This window comes from Hevea brasiliensis, chromosome 14 (assembly GCF_030052815.1).
Source record: "Hevea brasiliensis isolate MT/VB/25A 57/8 chromosome 14, ASM3005281v1, whole genome shotgun sequence".
NCBI lineage: Eukaryota > Viridiplantae > Streptophyta > Magnoliopsida > Malpighiales > Euphorbiaceae > Hevea > Hevea brasiliensis.
Window position 1 is genome coordinate 16,345,613 of NC_079506.1, and position 22,414 is coordinate 16,368,026.

Consider the following 22,414-nt stretch of genomic DNA (forward strand, 5'->3'; position numbering starts at 1 on the left):
TATGGACTTAACTTGATCAAATTGCTGAACGAAGTTGGAGCAACAAATCTGCAGAACCAAATTCTGCAACATGAACAGTAAACGTAATTTGTTTATAACTTGAGCTACAAAACTCCAATTGGGGTGATTCAAAAAGAAGAATAAACTTAAGACAATAAGGAACATTTTCTATGAAAAAATTTTTGCCAAATTCCAACAGTAAACTGACTAATGAAACAGTATAATTAAGGACACCAAAACTAAAAATTTGGCAATTTTGCCTAAAAGACCTAAGTTTTGAGAAAATGACCAAAACCAACAAGTTTGGTGACCAAAATGTGGTATGTGGGTAAAGTTGGAATTCCCATATCTATTAAGCCTTAGAAAGTCAATAATTTGACTTGAATAGTGCAGTGAATAGTAACCCAAAACACAAAATTTCAAGAACGTCGAATTTAGCACGTTAGAGCTAGGTAAAAGTGAAGTTAAATTTATTTTTGGATTTATGCTAAGTTATGGTACTGAAACGCTGTAAAATTATGTGTTTCAGTTGAAAAGAATACCGGGAAAGAACCCGAGGAACCGAGTCAAGGCCAAGAGGTGACTCGCTTGAGGTTTGTGCACAACGTATACTTTTTATAATTATCTTCTGCATACTGTTTTGAACAATGTGAAATATTGAATTATGGCATTCTTATGATGTTTGATTTAAATTGTGAAAGTTATCGTGTATATTTGAAATGACAATGTTTAGCAAATTGTTAAGATAAGTTTTGAAACCACAGTGTCATGACCATATATTTGAACACCTCACTAGCACGACTAGTGGGGGTAATTAGTTTTGAATTTTGATTCCTTCTCTGGAGAAGTGTTGAGGTGTGCCAGTAGAAGAGGATGTGAATGGATATCCATATATTTGAGCTAGCTAGCCTTGTGATGTGATTTCTCTTTAGCCTCTGGCTATTGAGATTCTATTTGTATCGAATGGCATGATCTAACTGTGGGTTTTATGAAACGTGTTTTGATACTTCGAAATGAACTTGGTTTGCATTAAAACCTCATAATTCATGTTTTGTGTTTAATGCTCATGTTTAGTCAAATTTTTGAATAAATATGATTTATATTTTGCATAAAGATTATTTTAGTATGTTGTGCACCACTGAGTCCTAGTACTCAGCGATAGCTTCTATTGCTGTCGCAGATACAGAGACTAGAGGAGCAGCAAACTGAGCTGCTGAGGTGTGAGGAGCTATCAGCTTGAAGTCATCGGGTATAATTTATACCCTAATTGTAAATATTTCTTTTGATGTATGTATTGCATATAAATGTATGGACATGTAAATGGGTCTTGAGCAGCTTGTACAAAAATTTGTATGAAGTTTGTAATAAAGTTTAGTTTGTGTTTCTTTTGATGTAAATTTATAAGGATGTGTATAAATTGTTTTGTCTCTAATGAAATATGAGTACAACTATTTTATTTAATTTAAATGAAATGTATTGCTAGTATGCTGAGGATTATTGAATTTTAAACTTGAGAAATTTATTGAAATGATTGTGAAATTGATTGAGTTTGATTGTGAAATTGAAGTAGTGGTTGAGAAAAATTTTTAGAAGTGCTTTTTACAGGTATTTGAAGAACTGTTTTCTCAAAATACAGAGGGAACTCTATCAAAATTTTTATAAAATTTGCGAAAAAATAAAATGGGCCAAAAATATTAACTAGTTTTAATTTTAACTAAATGTTTTAAGTACTTATTAGAAAATGCTCACCACTTATCAAAAATAAGAAAATTATTTTAAAATCCCTTGTAGGGTACTTAATGAGTTATCGGTAGGTGAAGTTCGGTAGTTCATTAGGTATTCTACGGGATCATGTTATGCCTTACAGAGGGGTAAGGTGTGACATGTTTTAGTGGTATCAGAGCAAATTTTTGAAGTATGTTTTAACTTGTGAATTTGTGTTTTTCTTTGTTAAGTACAACTGCTCAATGTCCATAATTGTTACATACAGTGCATTGCATCATGAATATGAACTAACGGAGGGAAATCTCCATGTGTTACTTGTTCAGGAGATACCCTAACTTCAGCCTGAAATGGAAGAAGGAGATCACTCAGTTGAGCAGTCTGTTGAAGCTGAGGCACAAGGGGAAGCTCCAGCTTTACTGAATGTCAGTGGGTCAGTAGCACCAGCCCCGCAAATGCCGCAGTTTCCTGCACAGTTTGCATAGCAGATAGCGGCAATGTTTCAACAAATGGCTGGGGGTATGCCTGTTCAAGCTCCACCCCAACCACCTGTGGCACAACCACTGCCTCCAGCCAGACAGTATGATAAGTTATTGAAGTATGGGGCTGCAGAATTTAAGGGTACAGTGGACCCTTTGGAGGCAGAGCAATGGCTTGAAAGAATGGACAGAGTATTTAAGAAGCTGCACTGCCAAGATGAACTGAAGTTTGAATACTCTGTGTCGCTACTGCAAGGGGATGCATATGATTGGTGGAAGACCATCCCCCACAGCTTGGTTGAACCACCAGTGCTGACCTGGGATGACTTCATCAGAGAGTTCAGACAGAAATACATCCCAGATACATATGTTGATCAGAAACTGCAAGAATTTTTAAGTTTGAAACTAGGAAATCGATCAGTGGCAGAGTATGAGAGGGAGTTCTCCCGCCTGAGTCACTATGCGGGGAGTCTCCTTACTACCAGCAAGGCAAGGTGCAAGAGATTTGAGACGGGTTTGAAGCCCAGCATAAGGATGCAAGTTGTGGGATTTCGACACAGCAACTTCTCAGAGCTTATGTCTCAAGCACTTGAACTGGAGAGAATTGAATCAGAAGCAACCCCAGTGAAAGAAAAATCAGAAAAAGCTGAGAAATCAGAAAAAGACAAGGGGGAAAAATCAGTTGAACAGAGTTCTGGTGCTACCTCTGGAAAGAGAAAGAAGTTTAGTGGACCCAGCAGGGGTCGAGGTGGAAGATTTGGTAGGGGCCGATTCTCCGGACAGAGACCCCCTAGGTCTGGTCAGCAGTCGAGCAGGGGTTCACATTCTGCCCGCCCCTGTGAGACTTGTGGCAAGATTCATGGGGGGGAGTGTTATTGGGCCACTGGAGCCTGCTTTAACTGCGGAGGCAAGGGTCATTTAGCAAGAGACTGCACTAGTGCTCCGTCTTCGAGATATGGTCCAGCTCCTACTACTGCCGAGGGATCTACTCGCAGTCCCGCCTCTGCAGGTTCACAACCAAGGCAGGAAGAGGCAGAGGTAGAGGCACTGCTTCAGGCAGTCAGGGCACAGTTGGTCATTCAGGACAAGGAAGTGCTTCAACCAGAATCTACACAATGAGACAGCGAGAAGAGGCTGAGACTTCTGATGTTGTAGTCGGTATATTCTCTATCTCTGATCAAGAAGTATTTGTATTTTTTGATCCGGGTTCAACCCATTCATATGTTAGTGCTAGCATAGTCAGTTCACTTGCTATTCCATGTGTGCAAATGTGTTTTGAAGTGCTAGTAACTAGCCCGTTAGGACAAGAGGTCCGGGTCAACAGAATTTATAGAGACTGTCCTTTGGTGATCCAAGGACATGTTTTCCTATCAGACTTGATTGAAATGCCCTTCAGAGAGTATGATATCATCTTGGGCATGGATTGGTTAGCCAGGCATCATGCCATGATTGACTGTAGACTGAAGACAGTCACTTTTGGTCTCCCTTTGTACGGTGATGTGGTAATACATGGGGAGAGGCATTTACTGCCATCAAACATCATTTCAGCTACACTGGCCAGAAAAATGATTAGGAAAGGGTGTGAGACATATTTGGCACATGTGATAGACACCCAAGTGGGTAGTCCAGCATTGAGGGACATCCCTACTGTATGTGACTTTCCGGATGTGTTTCCCGATGAATTGCCAGGATTACCTCCAGAAAGAGAGGTGCAGTTTGAGATTGATGTTATGCCTGGTGTGGACCCAATCTCCATAACGCCATATAGAATGGCACCTGCAAAATTAAAAGAGTTAAAAGTACAATTGCAAGAGTTGCTTGACAAGGGCTTTATCCGCCCTAGTGTGTCACCTTGGGGAGCGCCAGTATTGTTTATAAAGAAGAAGGATGGCACTCTCTGCTTGTGTATTGATTATCGGCAGTTGAATAAGGTGATAATAAAGAACAGATATCTATTGCCCCGCATTGATGACTTGTTTGATCAGTTGAGGGGTGCAGCTGTGTTCTCCAAAATTGACTTGAGATCAGGTTATTATCAGTTGAAAGTACAAGAGCAGAGTATTGCTAAAACTGCCTTCAGAACCCGTTATGGCCATTATGAGTTTTTGGTTATGCCATTCGGGTTAACTAATGCTCCGGCTGCTTTTATGGATCTAATGAACACTATCTTCAGACCATACCTCGACCACTTTGTTGTGGTATTCATAGATGATATATTGGTCTATTCGAGGAATGCAGAAGAGCATGATAGACATCTGCGGATTGTACTGCAGACTTTGAGGGAGAAACAGCTATATGCCAAATTGTCGAAGTGTGAATTTTGGCTGAAGGAAATATCTTTTTTGGGGCATGTAGTATCAGAAGAGGGCATCAAGGTAGATCCAAGTAAGATTGAAGCTGTCCTTAATTGGAGGCCACCCAGAAATGTCACAGAAATTCATTGTTTTCTGGGTTTAGCTGGATACTACCGTAGATTTGTGAAGGGATTCTCCATGTTGGCATCTCCATTGACCAAGCTACTTAGAAAAGACGTAAAATTTCAGTGGACGGATAAATGCCAACAGAGTTTTGATGAATTGAAGAAATGTTTGACTGAAGCTCTAGTCCTGACTTTACCTATTCTGGGTAAAGAATACACAGTTTATAGTGATGCTTCTCACAATGGGTTAGGCTATGTATTGATGCAAGATTGAAATGTCATTGCCTATGCATCACGCCAGCTGAAACCGCATGAGAGGAACTATCCAACACATGATTTGGAGCTTGCAGCTATTGTGTTTGCTCTTAAGATCTGGAGACACTATTTGTATAGAGAAAAGTGTTACATCTATACAGATCATAAGAGTTTAAAGTATTTGGGCACCCAGAAAGAGCTGAATTTGAGACAGAGGAGATGGTTAGAGTTGATAAAAGACTATGATTTTCTGATAGACTATCAGCCAGGGAAAGCTAATGTTGTGGCTGGCGCCTTAAGTCGCAAGACTATGGCAAGTCTACAGGTTACTCCTTTGTCTTTGGTACACGAGTTAAGATCATTACATGCCAGCTTAGAGATTAATGATGAGGGACAGAAAGCAATTGCATGGCATGTACAGCCTATGTTGATTGATCAGATTAGAATGGCTACTCAGAATGATCAGAAGTATCAGAAGCTGTTGGAAGAAGTCCGGCAGGGCAAGAAACCAGAATTCTCAATCAGAGATGATGGTCTACTGCTACACCAGGGCAGAATGTGTGTTCCTAATGATGTTGAATTGAGGAAGATCATTTTGAAGAAAGCACATGAGTCTCCTTTTGCCATGCACCCTAGTGGCACAAAAATGTATAGAGGGCTAAAGGAGCATTACTGGTGGATGGGTATGAAAAGAGATGTGGCAGAGTTTATTTCTAAATGCCTAACTTGTCAGCAAGTAAAGGTAGAGCATCAAGTACCCGCTGGGTTGTTACATCCACTACCAGTACCAGAGTGGAAATGGGAGAGAATAACGATGGATTTTGTGATGGGACTTCCGAGGACACAGAAGAGTCATGATGCAGTTTGGGTCATTATTGACAGACTGACTAAATCTGCTCATTTTTTGCCAGTTCGGATGGACTACAGTTTAGAAAGATTGGCCAAGTTATACATCGATGAGATTGTGAGACTGCATGGAGCGCCAGTATCCATTGTGTCAGACAGAGATCCTAGGTTCACTTCTAGATTCTGGGATAGTCTTCAGAGAGCCCTAGGAACTAGATTGAACTTCAGTACTGCATTCCATCCACAGACAGATGGCCAGTATGAGAGGGTAATTCAGATCTTGGAGGACATGCTGCGGGCTTGTGTGATTGAGTTTGAGGGCAGTTGGGATACACACTTGCCTTTGATTGAGTTTGCTTACAACAACAGCTACCAATCAAGCATTGGGATGCCTCCATATGAAGCTTTGTATGGCAGAAAATGTAGAACCCCGTTGTGTTGGGATGACGTGGGTGAAAGAAAGATGATTGGACCTGAACTTATTCAGCAAACTGAGGAGAAGATCAGGGTGATCCGAGATCGACTTAAGACTGCATCAGACCATTAGAAGTCCTACATTGATCTGAAGAGAAGGGATATTGAGTATGCAGTGGGTGAGAAAGTTTTCCTCAAAGTTTCTCCTTGGAAGAGAATTATGAGATTCGGCAGAAAGGGAAAACTGAGTCCCCGTTTCATTGGGCCATATGAGGTTCTAGAAAGAGTGGGTCATTTGGCATATCGGTTGGCATTACCTCCAGAGTTGGAAAGGATACATAATGTTTTCCATGTGTCTATGTTGAGGAGGTATCGATCAGACCCATCTCATGTACTACCAGTAGAAGAAATTGAAGTGAATCCAGACCTCACATATGAAGAGGAACCCATAGAGATTCTGGCTTATAAGATGAAGCAGCTACGGAACAAACAGATACCGTTGGTAAAAGTGCTGTGGAACCATCATTCGGGTCAGGAGGCTACTTGGGAACGAGAAGAGGACATGAGGAGACAGCACCCACAGCTATTCAGAGATTAGTACCAGGTAAAATTTCGAGACGAAATTTATTTAAAGGGGGGAGAATTGTAACACCCCATTTGTATAGCCTGGTATATTTCACTGTTCCGATGACCGGTGTCGGTCCGGACAATTAAGGGGATTAGAATCACACTTAAGACAACTAGATAAACCATAAACATAAATAATTAGTAATGTCCAATTAGTTAAGTATAAACAAGAAAAACAGAACATAAGAAGTTAAACGAGCCGAGAGTCACAGCGATGGGTGACCTTCTCGGGAACGACAGCGAAGTCATTTTAAACTCAAATTTTGAACCGTAAAATGTGACGCCGCGGTCCTTAGGACCCTTATGAACACAGTGGAAAAGAGAAAATCACGAAAAAGAACTGTTAAGCCAGTCAAATAATTAGGTCAGGGAGCCAGAAGAAATATGGAATTAATTACAAACCAGGATGAATCGGCGAGGGGGCAATTTGGTCAATTGACCCTGAGAGCTGACTCCTGACCTAACTGTTAAATAAAATCGGAGAAAAGAAAGCTTCGGGATCGAGAATTAAATTAAAGAACTAATAGAAAAAAAAAAAGAGAAAATGAAAAAGGTGTAGGGAGATGACATTATGCATGATGCCATAAAGAATATAATTAATAAATTTACTTAAATTGATTTTTGGTCTTCTTAAGACATAAAAGAAAAGAAAAAAAAATAAATAAAACACAAAAGTCTTCTTCAAAAACGTCACTCTCCCTCTCCCACACCAAAACCTCCATTAAAGCTCAATTTTGAGCTTGCATATTATAAGATTTCACCATAGAAAAGTAAGCCACCATAGTTAAAGCTTGTCTAGGCAACTTGAGAAGAAGATTGGTCATCAAAGAAAGAAGAAAAGAAGAAAGAAAATTGGAGAAAAGGGGAGTTAGAAGTTGCTACACAAAGGTTAGTGATTTAAGTTGCAAATGAGTTTATTACTTGTGTTTATAACTTAGTTAACTTAGAAAAATGCTTAAAATGAAATAAAAATTTGTTGAAGGACCATGAATGATTTTCAGCCAGCATGTATATGGGAGTATATTTGCGTGGTTTGATGGATTTAATTGGGTATATAAACCTTAGTTAGTTGAATGACTATGGTTAGAGGCATGGAATCAAGTAAATGCATGAGGTTAGTGAATTAGGGTTTGGATACTTAGGGTTTAGAGACCAAAAATGTGAAGAAGTGCTAAATGATGTCTTTGACATAGTTTAAGAAAAGAAATGGTCATTTGTGACCTAATTAAGTGTGTTAGAAGTGTTTGAATCAAAGTCAAATTCGGATTGGGTATGCACCATGACCAAAAGTCAACTTTGAGGGACCAAAAATGGAATTTTACAAGTCCAATGGATATGGGACCAATTGGGGATGAAAATAGGCACTAAATGACACAATTTTCATTTAGGAAGCCTGCCCAAAAAGTGACGAAAACCTAGTGAACAAAGTGGCCGAAGTCTGAAAATCGCAGGCTGCCTCTGCACAAACTGACCAAATAAACAGTATTTGTTCATTTGGTCATAACTTGAGCTAGGCAGGTCAAAATGACCTGAAATTTTACCAGTAATTAGATAAGATATAGATCTAAAACTTTTATGAAGAACACAAACCCAAATTATGCCATTAACCAAATCAAATTACTGAGCAAATTTGGGTCACTGAATCTGCAGATTGCAAATTTGCCATTTGAATAGTAAAGTTTCAATGGCTATAACTCTCTCTAGAAAACTCCGATTTAGGCGATTCTTGAACCGATGGAAACCTAAGACATGGTAGAACATTTCATATGAAGAAAATTAGACCAAATTATGGACTTAACTTGATCAAATTGCTGAACGAAGTTGGAGCAACAAATCTGCAGAACCAAATTCTGCAATATGAACAATAAACGTAATTTGTTTATAACTTGAGCTACAAAACTCCAATTGGGGTGATTCAAAAAGGAGAATAAACTTAAGACAATAAGGAACATTTTCTATGAAGAAAATTTTGCCAAATTTCAACAGTAAACTGACCAATGAAACAGTACAAGTAAGGACACCAAAACTGAAAATTTGGCAATTTTGCCTAAAAGACCTAAGTTTTGAGAAAATGACCAAAACCAACAAGTTTGGTGACCAAAATGTGGTATGTGGGTAAAGTTGGAATTCCCATGCCTATTAAGCCTTAGAAAGTCAATAATTTGACTTGAATAGTGCAGTGAATAGTAACCCAAAATACAAAATTTCAAGAACGTCGAATTTAGCACGTTAGAGCTAGGTAAAAGTGAAGTTAAATTTATTTTTGGATTTATGCTAAGTTATGGTACTGAAACGCTGTAAAATTATGTGTTTCAGTTGAAAAGAATACCGGAAAAGAACCCGAGGAACCGAGTCAAGGCCAAGAGGCGACTCGCTTGAGGTTTGTGCACAACGTATACTTTTTATAATTATCTTCTGCATACTGTTTTGAACAATGTGAAATATTGAATTATGGCATTCTTATGATGTTTGATTTAAATTGTGAAAGTTATTGTGTATATTTGAAATGACAATGTTTAGCAAATTGTTAAGATAAGTTTTGAAACCACAGTGTCATGACCATATATTTGAACACCTCACTAGCACGACTAGTGGGGGTAATTAGTTTCGAATTTTGATTCCTTCTCTGGAGAAGTGTTGAGGTGTGCCAGTAGAAGAGGATGTGAATGGATATCCATATATTTGAGCTAGCTAGCCTTGTGATGTGATTTCTCTTTAGCCTCTGGCTATTGAGATTTTATTTGTTTCGAATGGCATGATCTAACTGTGAGTTTTGTGAAACGTGTTTTGATACTTCGAAATGAACTTGGTTTGCATTAAAACCTCATAATTCATGTTTTGTGTTTAATGCTCATATTTAGTCAAATTTTTGAATAAATGTGATTTATATTTTGCATAAAGATTATTTTAGTATGTTGTGCACCACTGAGTCCTAGTACTCAGCGATAGCTTCTATTGCTGTCGTAGATACAGAGACTAGAGGAGCAGCAGACTGAGCTGCTGAGGTGTGAGGAGCTATCAGCTTGAAGTCATCGGGTATAATTTATACCCTAATTGTAAATATTTCTTTTGATGTATGTATTGCATATAAATGTATGGACATGTAAATGGGTCTTGAGCAGCTTGTACAAAAATTTGTATGAAGTTTGTAATAAAGTTTAGTTTGTGTTTCTTTTGATGTAAATTTGTAAGAATGTGTATAAATTGTTTTGTCTCTAATGAAATATGAGTACAACTATTTTATTTAATTTAAATGAAATGTATTGCTAGTATGCTGAGGATTATTGAATTTTGAACTTGAGAAATTTATTGAAATGATTGTGAAATTGATTGAGTTTGATTGTGAAATTGAAGTAGTGGTTGAGAAAAATTTTTAGAAGTGCTTTTTACAGGTATTTGAAGAACTGTTTTCTCAAAATACAGAGGGAACTCTATCAAAATTTTTATAAAATTTGCGTAAAAATAAAATGGGCCAAAAATATTAACTAGTTTTAATTTTAGCTAAATGTTTTAAGTGCTTATTAGAAAATGCTCACCACTTATCAAAAATAAGAAAATTATTTTAAAATCCCTTGTAGGGTACTTAATGAGTTATCGGTAGGTGAAGTTCGGTAGTTCATTAGGTATTCTACGGGATCATATTATGCCTTACAGAGGGGTAAGGTGTGACAGTGAGGTTGACTATATTCCTCCCTCTCTGGCTTGCCAGTCTGAGGTGAGTTTGGATGAGTATACATTAGCTAGCTAGCCACCTTCCTCATTGATTTTGATTAGTGGGGTGAGTTTGCCTTGTCGTGGTGTACAACACGGCATGTTTGGAAATTTTGTGTCACGGCTTAAGTTGTGTTATTGATTGGCAACACTATGATTATTAAATTGTTTGATCAAATTTATGTTATATTAAGCTTTGAAAATTGTAAAATATTTAAATTGTGATTTGTTATAAATGTGATTTGAAAAAATTGTGAAATGTGATTGTGAAATATTTGAACTATGAATTAATGATAAATGTTTTATATTTTGCATTTTATATTTTATTGTGCACCACTGAGTATTATACTCAGCGACAGCTTTCTTTGCTGTCGCAGATAGAGACAAGGAAAAAGCAGTAGAGTGAGCTACTGATTGTTGGGACTACACGGAGGCTTTTGTACATGTATTTAGTTATACCCTTGTAGTTTATTTTGATATAAATAGTTTAGTGTCATATGTGTTAATGTAAAATTGAGCAGTTGTATATTAAAGTTTGTAATAATATTATTTTTTATTTTCCTTTGTAAATTAAGATTTGTGTATGTAAATTTAATTTAATGCAATATTTATGAGTTATCGAATTGTTTTGAAAAATTTTTAAGTTGTGAAATTTGAGTTGAAATTTGGTTGAATTGTACTGATTTGAGGATATATTGGTGGTTGGGGTTGAGAAATGAAATGAAGTATTTTGAAGTGTTTTTCACAGGTTTTGAAGAACTGTTTTTCTCAATTATAGACGGCACTCTGCAGAAAATTTTTCAAAATTTGCGTAAAAATAAAAATGTACAAAAATTTTAACTAGTCTTTAAACTTCAAGTAAAAGTTTTTAATTCCTACCAAAAGTGCTCGCCACCTTCGAAAAGTAAGGAAATTGTTTTAAAATCCCTTGTAGTATATTTAATGGGTTACCGGTAAGCGAAGTACGGTAGTTCATTAGATGTACTACGGGATCATGTTACATCTTACTGAGGGTTAGGATGTGACACAGTAGCCATAGTGGACTTTCAGATGAGGCAGCTAAGGTAAAAACAGATCCCTATGGTTAAGGTTTTGTGGAGGAGCCAATCAGTAGAAGAGTGTACCTGGGAGTTAGAGCAGGACATGCGCAAAAAGTACCCGTACTTGTTCACCATTTAATCTTGTAATTCTTTATTTTGCCTTGTGTAAAATTCGAGGATAAATTTTTTGTAGGGGGGGGGGGAGAACGTAACATTCCTAATTTTTAAATAATTATTTTATATGTAAATATAAATATTTTAGTCTAACCCCTCGTGTTATGGGCTTTGCATAGGTACTTTCGTTTCATGGCAATTCGACCGTTACCCAGATCTGTAATTTCAGGCCAAGCAGATAAGCTGCCGGAAGCACTTTGGAACCGGGTCAAAGTTATAGGCTACCCCACTATTTTCAGATGCCCCGGACACATTCCAAGCGTTAGAATTGACATAGGTAAACCCGAACTCTGAGTTTCTTCAATTTTATAGTATTGGATTTAGAATAAAATTTCATAAAATATTCGTGGGTAGCTAGAAAATTATAATTCCTTTTGCGTTAGCTCTATAATATTGTTAAAGACCGCGGGATAAAATTTTAGAATTTTTAGAGCTAGCTAGAATGACTTTTGCAAAATATCCGTTTTAGATCTTATAATTGAATTGTTAGATTATGTGACATTTGCCTGAGTTAGAGGGGCCATGTGTTGTTGTTGAGATAATGTGTGGCTTTAGAAGTGTGACTTGAACTGCTTTACAGGTTGGGTAGGTCTTAAGTATAGGAGAGGCTCTGCCGGATTTCCAGCATAAATTAGAGTGTCCTTAATTCTTTAAAATTTTGATTTGGGTTAGCATTAATAAATTTATAACATAATTATCTAGGTGATCAAGGTCATCCATTCTTCTCCCTTTTTTGCTACCGCAGCAGTTTCTAATCAATCAGTGAGTAGATATTTATTTTATTTATAATTACAATATTATTATACTTCTGGCACGCTCATGCATCACTCATATATATATATATATAGTTAAGTATTAGGCATGTCCCATATTGCATTTGTACTTGATGAATACTATTTTAGTTACTGTGTTTTGATAATCTAGAGCTCTGTGTGTGTGTGTCAGCGTGCGTGTAGTATGGCATGATGGATATGGGTAGGACGGGCAAATCGGCTTGAGCTAGTCTCGCTTGGGGCCCAGTCTTTTTTGAGGAAGTCGGGGTGAGTACAGCTTTGAGTTGATCTTGCTGATCTCCGCATATGGATTATTAAGCGAAAGTCCGGCTCGAGTTGATCTTGCTGGCAGGGCTTGGATTAAGAGAGCTGGGTAGAGGGATCAGCTTCCCATATATGTATGTGTGAGTATAGATTTGACTCGGGTGTGTGAATACTTCAGATTATCTTTGATGTGACTTAATATGATTTGTATAACTAGTGTAAAGATAATGCATTTCATTTCTAAGGATGTGTTAGAATTACATAGTTATAGAAATTATATGTAAAATAAATATTTACTCTTTGAGTTTAACGCTTACGCATGTTCACCTTATTTTTCTAGGATATAGGAGGAGTTTTTTTTTTTCAGAATAACATGCATTTTTCCTCACAGGTTTATTACGAGTTATTTATTTGTGATATATATATTTTTTTAATTTGAAATCTAGAACTTTGCATGTGTTAGCAGTATTGTAGATCTTGTTAGAGACAGTGTTAAATTGAGGTTTTGATTTTTCACTGAATGACAAAATTTGTTATGATATATAAATAATTTGTAAATTGTGGTAATAGGGTTGAGCTGGGCTCTCATCGCTTTAGTAGCTGATAATCATTGAGTTAGGTTGATCCGATTTAAAATAAAATATTTTTATTTTATTTTACTTTATATACATGTTGGGCCTCAGTTTTGAGTCTTGGTTATGGAGTTGGGAACAGTAAGCCTTACTACGAGTCTTGAGGGCTTTATACCAGTCTAGATCCTAGTGCCGGTCCAGCCCGTGAGATTGGGTCGTGAGATTTATTTTTTTATTATAATATTAAACTAATAATATGTGTTTATATAATGTATATATAAGTATTTTTATTTTTTAATAAGATCAATAAAATTTAGATAATGAAAAATGACTTTCTTAAAAAAAAATCATTTTTCTTAAAAATTACTTAATTTTTATTTTGATTGAGAAAATATTTTTCATTAACTTATTTTTTTTATATCCTAAACATTGAAAAATATGAATTTTTTTAAAAAAATATTTTTCATAAAATAAATGGAGTCTTAAATATCATAATTTAAAAAAATATAAATATATTATTAAAATTATATTTAAAACTTATGTTTCTAATTTATATTTTATATTATATAATAATAAATTAAAATAAAAAATAAAAAGAGTTTCTGTGGGAAAACTCGCCCGCCTCGCTCCCTCGTAGGAAAGTTCTCGCCTCTAACTCTTACCTCTCGGGATTGAGATGGAGCAGCGATTCTTTCCCAACCCTTCTCATTATCATTTTTATATTATTAATTAGTTTTAATTTAATAATAAATATTAAAATAGATAATTTATTAGAAAAGAAAATTGTTACTGAGCTCTTAATAATAAGTGTCCACGGCCCATTTCCAAAGGTCAAATAAAACTACAACCCAACAAGAAAAATTATACGGCCCGCGGCCACTTTGGTTGTTGCCCGCGTTACAGTACCACAGAGTCACTGAGCTCCTAGCAATACGTGTCCCTCAAACGGCAGGGTCTTCTGCGGCCAGTTCCTCCTCTCAAGGCTAATATTAAAAACTGCAAGTTCCATAAAATAATTCAAGGTACCGGCTTTTGGGTCTTGATTGTTACGTCGTTTCTTGCTTTGTATGAAATTGCTTTCTGCTATCTTCTTTAGGTGACGATTTGCATGGATTTTCATATACTGCTACTTTCTTTGGCTGCCACATAATTTGCTAGGACTGTCTTCTTTCAAAAATGGGCTTTTCGGTTCTTATTCTTCTGGGGTTCTTTGATTTTGAGGTGGTGGCAGCCCAGGAAATCTTGTTCAAAGAGGTAACTTTATGATTCTTTTTCTTGTATAACTGCATACCATTAATGTTTAGTTTCCTAACTGTTGAATATTAGCCTTTTTTCTTTCCTACCGCCTTGATCTCCATTAAACTCAGCCACCACTAGTAGTAATGTTTCCGAGTATAGTAAATTTGGATCAATCAAATGTTAATCATATGGCTGAAATGGGGATAAATGAAATTTCATTCATCTGAATTCTGAAGAGGGATGGTATTTATGTAAGTCCTTATGTGATGATCTGTTAGAAGGTGATTTTGGAAGGGTCAAATCTCCAAAGATTCCTAATAATCTTTATTATGGTTACATTAAGATTTGAATTTTATTGTCTTATCTGGTATTCAAGAATTTGTATAATCGCCTTGCGTTTTCCAAGGAAGACGATATTCATCTCCGCTTTTTGAGACAATGATAACACCACTGTGGGAAAATTCCCATTTGAACAATCCAATGGTAAATGAATAAAAAAGAAAAAAAAAATCCAATAGAGTGTTCAAAATCAATTATCCATTGGCAATAATCTATTTCTCTTTCTAGTCCAAATGAAGCTTAACCTGGAAATTACTCATAGATTATCTGCGGCGGTAACCCTGCAACTCCTGCTTCCTGAAGTAAACATGATATAAATCAATGTAAATTTAGCAAGCCTTATTTTTATATCCTGCAAGCATTTTGATGTCTCCATGTTCCATACTTAATTTGTGTGTTTAAATAGGTACAAATAAGCCTGTTATAGAGAACTTTTGCAATATCGCTGACAGGATCCATTCTGTGAATTGTGCTTCATGAGAGAGCAGATACTGGCTTGCAAAGATGGAGACCGACATTAGTAATAACCAAGTATCAAGTGAAGAAGAGAAGATGAGCAGATCCCTGAAGAAATTCCTGCTCGTATTGAACGGTGCAATGTTGGGGATAGGCAATTGCGGAGGTCCACTCATCCAGCGGCTCTACTTCTTGAAAGGTGGTAAGGGTGTCTGGATATCATGCTTTCTGCAGACAGCTGGTTGGCCATTTATCATATTTCCTCTCTCTGTTTCATACTTGTATCGTCGAAGGAAAAAGGGTTCCAGGGCCAAGCTTTTCTATATTAGCCCGCACCTCTTCTTAGCTTGTGCTGTTATAGGTGTTCTTACTGGCTTTGATGATTTTCTTGCTGCCAGTGGTGTTTCTCTTCTACCCGTCACTACTTATTCTCTTGTAATTGCTACCCAACTGGGCTTTACTGCTGGATTTGCTTATATTTTGGTCAAGCAAAAGTTCACACCTTTTACCATTAATGCAATTTTCTTATTGTCTGTTGGAGCTGTTGTCCTAGTCCTCCATGCTAGTTCTGATCGCCCTGCTCATGAAACCGACAAACAGTACATTATAGGGTTTTTAATGACGCTTGGAGCTTCAGTGCTTTATGGGTTTGTGCTACCCTTGATCGAGTTGACATATAAGAAAGCAAAGCAGACCATCACTTACACTCTAGTTATGGAGATGCAGATGGTTTTGTCTTTCTTCGCTACTGCAGTCTGCACCATTGGGATGCTTCTGCACAAGGATTTTGAGGTTTCCTCTCTCACTCTCTCTCTCTCTCTCTCTCTCTCGCCCGCGCACACACACACACACACCAGCTTACATATATATTCAAAAACATGTTTTCAATGGAAGTTTCTTTTGATAAAACAATACTCATCCTCTAGTTCAATTTCTATATCAGAACATAGAAAAGGATGCGAAATCATAGTTGGCTAAAATTTCATTTATCTGAACTTGGGGCTTCCATACATATGAAATGGTTACCTTAGCATTATGATAATTTTGAATATCAATTAAGATTGAAATCTAAAATAGATAATTTAACTGGCATGGCTTGATGCAGGCAATTCCAAGAGAGGCAAGAGACTTTGAGCTTGGGAGAGCAAAATATTACGTGGTAATGGTGTGTACTGCAGTGTTTTGGCAATTCTTCTTCATGGGAGCAGTCGGTGTCATTTTCTGTCATTCCTCGTTGCTCTCTGGTATTATAATTTCTGGTCTGCTGCCTGTGACAGAGGCTTTAGCTGTGTTGTTCTACCACGAAAAATTACGAGTTGAGAAAGTGATTTCTCTTGTTTTGTCTCTCTGGGGCTTCATTTCTTACTTCTATGGTGAGCTCCGGCAAATCAAGAAACTTAGAATCAGGCTTCAAAATTAGGAGAAGTTTAATCATATGTTGAATATATGTAAAAAATATATGTAATAAGTGCTTGTATATATTTGTTAGCAAGTTTCTGATTGAGAGGCAATTGTTGTCAAGTGACCATGGCTGATCCCAAAGTTCTGTTCAACTGAAGTTTTTAACTGCTTGAAAAACTAACAAGAGAGTTGCTTCTTTACAGTGTTTTGTTTTGTTGGCTCTGATCCTAATTTGGTGCTGTTACTTTCTGTGGATTTTCAGATTAACAACTGGTAAGATTACCTTTCAATTAAATTAGAAGTAGCGATTTTAACTGTTACCACGGTTTGGTTCTTACCAAACAAACTGTAACAAGTTGATATCTATAACAAAATATTGATACGCAAGAAAATTAAGAGCCGAGAATTCCCATCCGCTATTGAATTTTAGGATTTTTTAACATCAGCAAACAGAAGTCAGTGCAGAAATTTGAAAACATATATAAAATCAGATCACTACAGTTTAAGACTGAGAGCTAAAGTTATCCAGGAATATTCATTGCTAAAAAAAAAAAAAGAAAAAGCAAACATGCCTCCACTTAACCCTCCATTTAAGAGGAGGTAAAGAATAGTAAAGTTTTATAAAGTAAGTTTTTCAAAGTAAAGTTTTTCATGATTTTCAGTAAATTCATAATTTTTTAGTGTTAATGAGGGAATGAAGGTTTTTTGAAAGTATTTGAAAATTTAAAAAAAAAAACCTCTTAATCTATCAAATTTGATAGGTTGAAAAATAAAGATTTTTGAAGGTTTTAAAAATGTCAAAAAACCATATTTTAAAAAACCTTCTATCCTTCCAAACAAAAGTTCAAGGTTTTTAAGTCTTGAAAAATCTCTTGTTACTTTAAAAAACTCCTTCCCAAACACAGTATAAGCCAAGTTCAACTGTAAAAGTTAGAAAGATTTACATGTATCTCCAGGAAAGAAGAAGGCAGGCCTCTGGGACAGTGGTCCAAGATAATCACCCTCCAAAGTAGCCAATGCCTGAAACTCCCTTTCTGCAATGAATCTAATCACGCATCTTTTTCAATCTTTGATATCTTGTCATTCAGAAAGACTGGATTCTCTCCAGGCAAATAATGGCAATCTGGCATTTTCATAGAAGAGAGATATATATGCTAATTTGGCCCGCATCTCATGAAAACATCTTGCTCAAGCACTTTGTGAACAAACCCTTCCAGAATCTCTCCCCTGAAAATCTTGATGACTATGCCACTGAACACAACTGGAAAGAGCACATCTCCAGTGTGCTGTGTCTCACTTTTCCCTCCCCTATGTTCTCCAAAGAGGTGATGGCAAGGTAGCATCCGAAATCTTTGGTAGCATCCGAGATCTTTGGTAGCTTTTATACAAGCAAAATCTTCTAACAAGCGGACAACGATTGACCTTTGGCATCCAGGTGCTCAGCAGGGATAATAGCATTCCAACGCAACTAATTTACTAGACCCATCATCAATTACGCTTTAAACAGAACTTTTTATTTGGCCCATTCAAATTCTATCTTATAGTTAAAATAAAATTAATATCTTAGATTAAAATACTATAAATTCAAATAAATGAATAGTCTAATAAAATATAAAATTTTTTAAATTTAGGGGCTATTTTTTAATAAGTATTAAATTTAGAGAAATAAAATATATTTTTTAATATAATAAATTATCTCATTAACAAAAATAATGTTATAGAGTTTTACGTTAATTAAATTAAAGATATAATTAAAAATAAAAAAATTTATGTTACAAAAGTTAAATTACATTACTATTGCACAACCTTAAATTGAGTACCATGTGTGACATTTACCCCTCAACTTTATATATTCTTCACACACATAAGATTATATCTATTAAATTATTATATAAATTAAATTAAAATTATATTAAAATATCTACATAATTAATAATTGCAATAATTTCTTTTATTAATATAAAAATTATTTTTAATTAATATTAAATTTTCATTAAAATTGTTCCTTTAATTTTATTCCTAAAGATAAATAAAATTTTAATTTTAAATATTAAAATATTTAAAAGAAATTTAAAATCAATTTATATATACAAATTGAGTAGTTATAATGAAACCAATCGCATTAACTATATAGTTTATATATATATAGAAGGGTAAAATTATATTTTAATTAAAAATAAAAAGAATAATAATAAATTTAAATGCATCAAAATATATAATTTAACTTATTAATTTGATTAAATAAATAGATCATTGCATGTTTTGTAACGTTAAATAGATTAACCTGATTAAATCATTATTTTTAGAGGTGGCTCATTGTATGACTAAATCTTATAAATGCTAAACCTAAATCCATTTAACTACATCTCTAATCTTCTCATGTAATTAGATCACTAACTCTAAGAATTTATTTATATATATTTTATTGGCATCTCTTAATTTTTTTTAATTCTTTACATTTATTATTTTCAATTTATATTTATTTTCTTTATATTTTTATATATGCATTGTACAAATATTTCTTAAAATATTTAAATTAAAATAAATATTTATGTGAAAAACATTATATAGCTATATCTTCATTCAATTAAATAATATATTGATAATGATTGTACGCAAGCAAGTCTTTCATAAGTTTCTTTTCTTTTTTTTTTTTTTTTTTTCACTGGCTTCATTGTACGAAGTCCTTGGTGCTGAAGAATGGCTCGTTATGTTCTTGATTCCCCAACAAATGCCTAAACATCTCGAATTAGGACTATCGTCTGCAATTTGGCTTCAATTTAGCCGATGCCAAGAAGAAAATTTTGGCATATGAGTAACTTTAAATCCTACCCTCCACAACCCAACATTAAGAGAACTGAGATTGCCAATTTGAATCTTACAAAAGTATCAAGAGGAGTGTTGAAGCATATGATACTTTGCTTCAAACTCCGAATTTCTATAAGTTTCAAGAATTTGGCTTACATCTATTTTGAGTAAAATATTTTCTTGGAAAATACTTTTTGTATTTTTTAGTGTTTGGAGTTCTTAAGAAAATGAGTTAATAGAAAATTTTTTTCTGATCAAAGAAAAATTAAATATTTTTAAAGAAAATGACTTATTTTTTTAAAGAGAAAGTCATTTTCTTGATAATTTTATTAAGATGTGAAAATACTTATATACGAATAATATAAATACATATTATTAATTTAATGTTACAACTAAATAATAAAAGATATTTTTATAAAAAATATTTTTTAAGAAAATAATTTAATAAAAAATATTTTACATATATAAGTTATTTTCTGTTAAATAAATAGAACATTAATTTATATTTTTTTTATTTTAATTATAATCCTGATATATACATGAAAAAGAATATTTATTTTGTCTTAAAAGAGTAGTCTTAGTAAGATGCTCGTATACTCTAATTAATCTAAATTTTCAAACTTAAATTTGTGATTTAATTTGTGCTTATTTAACTCAAATAATGAGAGTTTATTTTTATTTAAATTTAATTTATTATAAATTTAATATATAAAATATAATATATAATAAAATTTATATATTATTTATTAAATATATAAATTTTAAATATTTATATTTGATTCATAGTCACCCAATATAATCAAAGGATTTCCGATAATGAGTTCTGTGTTTCGGTGTGAGGGTGGTCCCGGTCCAGGTCCATCACTTCTCGTGGTCAGGGATCGCTCCATCGGCAGAGATAATAGTTGAAAAAGTTGAATTTTTAAAATATAAGTATGTGTAATTTATAAATAAAATAAATTAATATTATTATATATTTTCTTCTTTATTTTATAATAATCATAATAATCAAATTTAGTTTCTTGAAAAGGTTTTTCTTATATATATATATAGAAAAGGTTTTTCTTATATATATATATATATATATATATATATATATATATATATATATATATATATATATATATATATATATAATCGAAGTTGTTTTAGGCTTCATTTTCTCTATCACTTTAGTTAATAAGTAAAGTGGGTCGTGTTATCTACTTTTCAAAAAGAAACTGTAAAAAAAAAAAAAAAAAAAAAAAACTAGCCCATATTAATTTAATTAAAAAATTAAAATTAATTCTTTTATCTGATGTTGTTATAAATTTTTTTACTTAATATTTTGAGTTTTAAATTAGGTATATTGAGTAGATCTATTGACCTAAGTCTAATTTTAACTTAATATGTTAAATTTTTCTTAAATTATTTTAATAAAATTATTAAATTTAATTTTAACAAATTGAAACACTGAACTTATATATATATTGAGGGATCAAATTGGCTTAATTGTAATGCTTCCCTATAGTTAATTCATTATACCAATAATATACATGATAAGATCCTATATTGGTTTGGGATTGATGTAATATATCCTTATATGATTTTTGGCACTTTTCTCTCTTGAGTTAACTTTTAGAGATAATTTAAGCCTAATCTATTTTCTTAAGATGGTATCAGAGCCTCCTAACTAATATTTGAGTCTCCCATAAATATTTCATACTTCACGTGTGAGAGAGTGTGTTAGATCTCCATTGGTATGAAATAGGAGTAATGTGCCTCTTATATAATTTCAGGCATTCCTCTCCCCTTGAGCTAGGAGTAAGTTTAGTCAAACTCATTTTTTAAAGAATTTATTTATAATAATCTAATTATAATGTTTTTTTTAATTGAGGATTAGAAAAGTAGGGATTCAAATCTAAATTAATTTACAAATGAACAGTATACTTTCAACCAGTGAACCTGAGTATTTTTCTATGCATTAATGTAGTTCATGTTCAAAGCATTTCATTTTACTAAAGGAATATGGGCCTAGCTTTAATTGCTAGGAAGTTGCTCCCTGATCTCTGTCACCTTGCACAATCATCGATGACAACTTTGCTTGTAACCGCGATAAAGCGAATTAAAGCTCATTACCATGCAAATAAGATCCTTTGTGGCTTGCTATATACAAAAAAAAATTGCAAGTCTAACAAGGCAATTACATATGCAAAATGGATTCCTAAATCAGATAGTTCTGGCTTGCTATATACAAAAGATATAGGGGAAAATTAAAATCGTCTCTTAACGACAAAAATCGTCTCCAACATTTATCTCCTTAATAAGCATCCCTTATTCTTTAGGGAATAACTTTAGAAGATCGCCCCAAAAAAGTTTTTTAACATGGAAAATAAAGCCGTCTTGTATTAAGGGACAATAGTAATTCCTATTTGTAGGGAAGATTAGGGGACAATAGTCATTCCTATTTGTAGGGAAGATTACTCTCACCCAATATGAAGAGTAAAATAGTTATCTTCGTATTAAAGGGACAACAATTGTCTCCATTATATGAGGGACGATAGTTTGGACTAGGAAATGTGATCATCCCCTTGGACAAACCAAAATTATGTCATGCATGCATATGGATCCCGATTTGTTCAGGGCTGCAGCAGATGGCAATATTAGTCCCTTCTATGGCGATTTCCAACCCCTTGATCTTCTACTTACTCCAAACAAAAACACAGTTCTACATATTTACATCACTGCACGAGCAAATGCAGCAAAATCAATCGAATTCATGCATAAAATCCTACAAAAATGTCGGTCACTCTTAGATCAGGCTAATAGAAGAGATGAAACTCCACTGCACTTTGCAGCAAGATACGGGCATGACGACATAGCGGAAGCACTAATT

General features: G+C 34.3%; 1 protein-coding gene and 1 pseudogene across 7 annotated transcripts; one reads left to right on the forward strand and one right to left on the reverse strand.

The window, feature by feature from the left end:
- LOC110672901 (DNA-directed RNA polymerase V subunit 7-like) overlaps positions 1-18,563 on the reverse strand; it is a 42,567-nt pseudogene extending 24,004 nt beyond the window's left edge.
- LOC131172639 (purine permease 3-like) lies at positions 14,177-16,931 on the forward strand. Of its 7 annotated transcripts, none has more exons than XM_058134008.1 (4): positions 14,177-14,318; positions 14,455-14,550; positions 15,281-16,122; positions 16,436-16,931. In XM_058134008.1, the coding sequence occupies exons 3-4, from the start codon at positions 15,379-15,381 to the stop codon at positions 16,748-16,750; spliced, it is 1,059 nt and encodes a 352-aa protein (XP_057989991.1). In that variant the 5' UTR covers positions 14,177-14,318; positions 14,455-14,550; positions 15,281-15,378; the 3' UTR covers positions 16,751-16,931. The 7 variants fall into 7 exon arrangements, with proteins under 7 accessions (XP_057989991.1, XP_057989994.1, XP_057989995.1 ...); XM_058134011.1 differs by having other exon boundaries at positions 15,327-16,122; XM_058134012.1 differs by having other exon boundaries at positions 15,363-16,122.
- Positions 18,564-22,414: the final 3,851 nt, after the last annotated feature.